Source organism: Lolium rigidum, chromosome 7 (genome assembly GCF_022539505.1).
Source record: "Lolium rigidum isolate FL_2022 chromosome 7, APGP_CSIRO_Lrig_0.1, whole genome shotgun sequence".
NCBI lineage: Eukaryota > Viridiplantae > Streptophyta > Magnoliopsida > Poales > Poaceae > Lolium > Lolium rigidum.
Genome location: NC_061514.1, coordinates 200,138,341 through 200,144,964, shown reverse-complemented (window position 1 = coordinate 200,144,964; position 6,624 = coordinate 200,138,341). Strand labels below are relative to the sequence as shown.

Here is a 6,624-nt window from a genome sequence, read left to right as displayed (position 1 = left end):
CGTACTCGGTAAGACCTCTTGAGACCTGGCCTCCTATATAAAGGCCAGGAGAGGGGCTGCCGAGGGACACAATCAATCTTAGCAAAACTAGCCGACGAAGCTTAGAACTAGGTTACCCTAGCAACCAACATCTCGACGAGATCACAGCCCGAACTATTCGGCACCCCATTGTAACCCGTTTTCATCATAATCAAAGAACGAGACAGGCAGGACGTAAGGGTTTTACCTCATCGAGGGCCCCGAACCTGGGTAAATCGCTCTCCCCGCTTGTCTGTGAACCGATGTCTCGTGTCAGCTTGCAGGATTCCATCAACCCTAAGCCCCTATCGGAGGGCATTGCCGAGGAGCACCCTCGACAAAGCTATTCCGTGAGAATCTCATTAGCAAGTCAGGAGACTCAAGTGAATGTCGTGCCTACCACCTTAACCTGATGTACTATTGCCATCCGTGGAACATTAGGACAATTGATGGTTGTGACCTCATCTACTGTGAACTGAGGCGTTCTGATTGGGATCGCATGACTCCAAACTATGCTCAGTACATTCAGCAGCTCATCAATAAGGTGGTGCCTTCTCCCAACAACAAGAAAGATCAACTGGTCAAGATGGATCCATTCAAGTTTCCTACTCAGGACAATAAACCGTAAATCCCAGCCATGATGCCTTCTGAGCGCCGTTCCAAGGAAAGGCATGACCCTGCAGCTAGCTCCAGCTACTCTAGGCTCCCCAAGCATGGTGCTTCTCGCTTCTTGACCAGCTTGTGGCAGATGTGCCGGAATACCAATGATGTTGCTCATCAAAGTCTTGCCTTGAACCAGGAGACCAGGAGGCGCCATAATGAGTTCATGGCTGCAAGGAATCACCCTGTTCCTCCTCCTGGACCTGAGATGGAGCCTGTGATTGTACCAACTTGGGAGATGCCTCCCATTGATGATGAGATGCTCCAGAACTTTGATTTCTCCATGTATGCTCATGGTGGTCTTCCCCCTAGATCTACTCAGGACCCTGATACTGCTGGATATAGAGAAGTTGATGATGAATACAATGAAGAGTATGCTGATGAGGGTGACGATGACGAGGATGATGATGATGGCTCTCCACCCGCTGGGACAGAGTTCTACTGATGGGAGCGCTAGCATCCCTACTTTTTTCTTCGCCTTTTTGGTGTTCCGATGCCAAAGGGGGGAGAAGAGAGTAGAATCTAGGATCACGGGGTCCCTTGGTTGCACACGCCATGATTGATACTTTATTTGCTTCTTATTTGGCTTGTGCTTATTTGCTTGCTTTTTCAAGAACCATTTGCTGCTTTGAATAATTCGTGTATGGACAATTACTTCTATTCTTATTCTCTATATTAGGATGATTATGCTTTATGCTTATATATCTTGATATACACATGTCCATACCATGCTTGTTTCTTAAAGATATTGGGGGAGCTTCTCATATTCCACAAATGGTGCACTTTGCATTCAAACGCAATTTCTCCAAGTGCACACATTATGGGGGAGTTGTCTTAATATCTTATATGGAATCAAGGTTTAAAGCTTATCATAATAACTATATGTGACCCTAGCTCGGTTTGTCATCGTATACCAAAAAAGGGAGATTGTAAGGGTATTTTACCCTTATCCATTATTTTGGTAACAATGACACCATGCTAGAGTATTTGGCCTAATACATGTCTATGAGGTTAATCACAGGTATTAGCCAAAGAGGCATAAATGGTGTATCAATGGAACAAGAAGGTAAAGGGAGACCCCCCACTTCGACAACAATCAAGAAGAGCTCTTCAGCACCTGGCCGGCCATAGGCCCGGTCAGACCGGCCCTGGCGCCGGCTAGCCCGGCGCCGACCGACCCCTGGACGGGTACCAGCCGGGGGATTTTCTGTAAGTAACAGAGACCCCCCGGTCATGGCCCGGTCGCTGGCCCGGTTTGGACCGGCCTGGTCCGGTCAGGAGCCCGGTCGGACCGGGTTGTGGGTCGGGCGCCCCGACGCAAACCGACTCCTACGCTGATGACATCCGGAGGCATTACTGCGCGACAATGCCCTGCCCCGGTCAAGGCCCGGTCCCAACCCCTGTTTGGACCAGCTGGCCCGGTCCCTAGCCCGGTCTAACCGGTCCCTGCGCCGGCCGGCCCGGTCCCAGGCCCGGTTGACCGGGTTCCTCAAAGAAGTTGCTGAGGTGGCAAGTCATCAACGGTCATATTTCAAGTGGCACTATATATACCCCTTCCCCTACCTCTGAAGGGTTAGGCACTACACTACAAGCTGTTCTTTAGCTCTCTCTCTCTCTCATACTCCATTGTTAGAAACACCAAAAGCCTCGGATCTCTCTCCTCCTCCACCCAAACTCAAATCCCTCCGAGGAAAAGATAGAGGAGGACCCGATCTACCGTTCTACCAAGCCAAATCTTGTTCCCCCTTGTACTCATCAAGATACTTGCTCTCTAGGGTTCCTTGGAAACCCTAGGTGGGCAAAAGAGGTTCAGAAGCATCCGGGCTGTGGATTTGCTCCTGACAAGATTATGAAGGTTTGGAGGCTACCTCAAAGTCTACCACAAGTGAGTGAGCTATTCCTTCGTGGGATAGGCTCCGGAGAATAGGGTGAGTCTTCGTGGCGTTGGGGAATCCTTCGTGGGACCTCCACTCCTCCAAACGTGACGTACCTTCTTGCAAAGGAAGGGAACACGGGAATAAACCCTCATCTCCGTGTGCTATCGGTTATCTCTAACCGAACTCCTTACTTGTGATATAATTGCCTGTGAGAGCCTTCGTGCTCGAGTAACTAGTATCATCATATAGGTTGCCTCACCTAGTTTGCATTAGGCTCACCTTTATATTCCGCAAAGCCTAATATTGCAAAGAAAGAATTAAAATTTGTAGAAACCTATTCACCCCCACTCTAGGTTTACCATCTCTGAACTTTCAATCACTGAAGTCGATAAGTACATGAGGAGACGTTGCAGACATGGAAATGCACCAAGCCCACATGTAATGTGTTTAACGATATTGGGATATCGATTAAGTGTCTGGTACATCCGACGAATCGGGACCGGTTAATTTCCCTTGGGCAAAAATAACGCAATCTACTCAAACTTGAGTCCCCGGACTCGAGCCTGCTATATAGGTGTAACTCAACTCGTGTCATGGAGGCCTTACCGAATCGAGCTCTTGCTTATGTAAAGGGAACCCAAAGCATCGATCGGGATTTTTCTTCATGCCATAGGCACGGCAATTAACTGGTAGATCGAGCGCTGCGGAGGCGAGTGCCAGTCCAATAGATGAGATCTAAGGGCTTATATTTTACATCATAGACACATTATCCTGATTTAATCTCGCAGCGGATGCGTTTTGGGCAGTCGGGGAGATATGGACTCCACACTCGACGTCATACGTGTGCAGTTCAATATAGCCAAACCAAGGAAATAATTGATGTCATGGAAGCAATAAAAAAGTTGCGAAGTTTACTTTTTCGGATGTGTTGCCATCATTAACGCAATATTATATCCTACTTAGTGGTAGCTTGCTTAGTTGTGTAGCTTGTCATCTAGGTAAATTCACATAGTTACATATCTAGAGAATTTACCTTTTATGCCAAGCCTAAATTGAAAAATAACTAAAAACAATTGGTAGCACATATTCACCCCCCTCTAGGTACGGCATACAATCCTTTCAGTGAGGTTAATCCATATGGATCCTTAACCTGTTGGCCCGAGCCCCTACCGAGCAAATAAAAAAAAAACCCTCTAATTTTAGGAAGTGTGGTTGCAATAGATTTTGCAAACACTCGTCGTCAATTACGAAGGCATCAAGATAACAAAGAAATGTATTGATCCTTCGTTTATAAGTTACAACTTCAAACCAGTGTCATTAACATATTTTTTATGTGCAATAATTGTAGGATGGATATTTGCATTTAGTTTGTTCTTATTATGAAATATAACTTGTGAGTGTTGGCCATTTATTGGTACTAATACTGGATTTTATGATTCCTTAGCAGCTAGGATTGCTGAGAGATGGATGCACCAAATGGGACGGGCAACTAATAAGAGAAGACCTTGGATGAATTATGCAACACATCCGAAGAGGTCCCCCAGACCCTGGTTCATCTGGTTGCCCATCAACAGTGTGCATCGTCGAGGACTGATCCTTGCTCACCTAAATCATCTCTAGACAATATGTCTCGACGGGTCTCCATACTCATATGAGGGGCCACTATCCATGGACACACACACACACGGCCGAGATCGACTTCTAGAGCAGGACACCATAAGACATGTAGGCAACCGCCATGAATGAAAACCCTAAACTACACCATATATAAAGCCCTACTACTGCTACTCTGTACAAGAGGATGCCGGCCTCCTCTCCCTCGTTGTCTCTAGTCGGCAAGGCTGCACCGGGGGTTTATATGAGCACCCCTAGTTAGGGTTTACATGATTATGCGCCTAGGTTGGTTACAAAATTGTAGGACTGATGGGCTTTGGTTCTACTCTCTCGAACTTCCTTCTAGCCCATTCCCTAGCGACTCCCCTGATCTAGCCGTCTTGGCGAGCAATGCATGCTTCCTAGGCCAGTCGACCCTAGCGAGTCCTCTTGGTGATGGACCCTCCGAGTCGTATCCCCATCAATAGACAAATGTACAGTGTCAATCTAACAGAAGTGCTTGAAACCCGTTGTTCCACTCTTGGGGAGGTGTGGGGAGGGGGGGGGGGGTTTCTTAGGGTGAGAATCCGCCGGCAATGGGTCTTGTTTAACTAGCTTATCTTTCTACATACACTAGATGTAGAGAAAACATGTTCATAATAAAGAGCTACTCCACACATTTTTGTGCATCAATTTACTCTATGCATTTGTGTTTGATCACCATATGTACAACTATTTCCTATACAATTCCGTTTCACCACCTTGGATCAGACTCACCGGCAAAGTCTGTGCAACAAAGTTATCATAAATTTTACGCTAATCGTAAAGTTTTGTGTAACAAGTTTGTAGTATGAATAAAAGTGAAAATTGTTGTTTAAATGAGATGTGCATGCTAAGAGACGGGCATCGTAATCAAAATGCTCTATCGCAACAAATTCAGTTACCACTGAACAACGCATGCATAAGCCATTACGTGGAACTCCCTAGAAGATTGGCATAGCCATTTGATCGAGCAGTGTACGAACGACCTGGTAAGAAGATTGGCATAGGCATTTGATCGAGCAGTGTATGAACGACACATGCAAACATTCCATCGAATAGAATAATCTGACAACAGACGAGGAAATGAACACAGAACACAGGATGTATTCAGGTATAATAGCTTGTTTCATTACATTACATATTACAGCACGAGCAAGAACCAGTAGCACAGGAGTATTAACTATATAAAATTATTCGAATTATGCAGCACTGCTAAGTGACTAAGATGAGCAACCCATGGCTAGAGAAGAAGAGGTCGATTTAGAAGTCCTCGTCAATGCTGAAGACATGATTCGTTGCAGCACCGCCGTTGAGGTTGGACATGACAGAGGCCTTCTGGTAGTCGCCGACACGCTTCTCAAAGAAGTTGGTCTTGCCCTGCAGGGAGATGAGCTCCATCCAGTCGAACGGGTTGGCGGCGTTGTACATCTTGGCGCAGCCGAGCGCCATGAGCAGGCGGTCTGCCACGAACTCAATGTACTGGCCCATGAGGCCGGCGTTCATGCCGACTAGGGCGCAGGGGAGCGCGTCGCAGATGAACTCCCTCTCGATGTCGACGGCGTCGGCGACGATCTCGCGGACGCGGGACTCGTCGAGCTTGCTGTTGAGGAGGCCGTAGAGGAGGCAGGCGAAGTCGCAGTGCAGGCCCTCGTCGCGCGAGATGAGCTCGTTGGAGAAGGTGAGGCCCGGCATGAGGCCGCGCTTCTTGAGCCAGAAGATGGCGCAGAAGGAGCCCGAGAAGAAGATCCCCTCGACGCATGCGAAGGCGACGAGGCGCTCGGCGAAGCGCTCGCCGCCGTCGATCCAGCGCATGGCCCAGACGGCCTTGCGGCGCACGGCGGGGACGGTGTCGACGGCGCGGAAGAGGCGGTCCTTCTCGGCGTCGTCGCGGATGTAGGTCTCGAGCAGCAGCGAGTACATCTCGGAGTGGATGTTCTCGATGGCGATCTGGAAGCCGTAGAAGGCGCGGGCCTCGGCGACCTGCACGTCGGACATGAACCTGGAGGCGAGGTTCTCGAGGACGATGCCGTCGGAGGCGGCGAAGAAGGCGAGCACGTGGGAGATGAAGTGGCGCTCGTCGGGGGAGAGCGTGCCGTCCCAGTGGCGCGCGTCGGAGGAGAGGTCCACCTCCTCCGCCGTCCAGAAGGACGCCACCGCCTTCTTGTAGAACTCCCAGATCTGCGGGTACCGGATCGGGAACATGGAGAAGCGGTCCGAGGACTCCGCCAGCAGCGGCTCCCCGGCGTCCACCATCGTCAGCGAGGCCGCCGGCATCGTCGCGCAACCGCCGCAAGGTCGATCGACTGGCGGCTTCGTTCGGGGTGGGATTTCGGGGGTGGTTGTGGCGTGGGGAATGGAGGGAGCGGGCGGATTTATGCGCGGGCGTGGGGATTTTTGGGTGGGAAATTTCGAATTGGAATTTGGAATTGGCGGC

The 6,624-nt window shown here is 49.4% G+C and overlaps 1 protein-coding gene across 1 annotated transcript; it reads right to left on the bottom strand.

Moving 5' to 3' along the window:
• Nucleotides 1-5,241: 5,241 nt before the first annotated feature.
• On the bottom strand, nucleotides 5,242-6,624 carry LOC124678627 (ribonucleoside-diphosphate reductase small chain-like). Its single transcript, XM_047214486.1, has one exon. The coding sequence runs from the start codon at nucleotides 6,462-6,464 to the stop codon at nucleotides 5,451-5,453; it is 1,014 nt and encodes a 337-aa protein (XP_047070442.1). The 5' UTR covers nucleotides 6,465-6,624; the 3' UTR covers nucleotides 5,242-5,450.

Excerpts from the sequence above, each read along its gene's own strand:
- LOC124678627 (XM_047214486.1), bottom strand. The coding sequence starts at position 6,464 with ATGCCGGCGGCCTCGCTGACGATGGTGGACGCCGGGGAGCCGCTGCTG.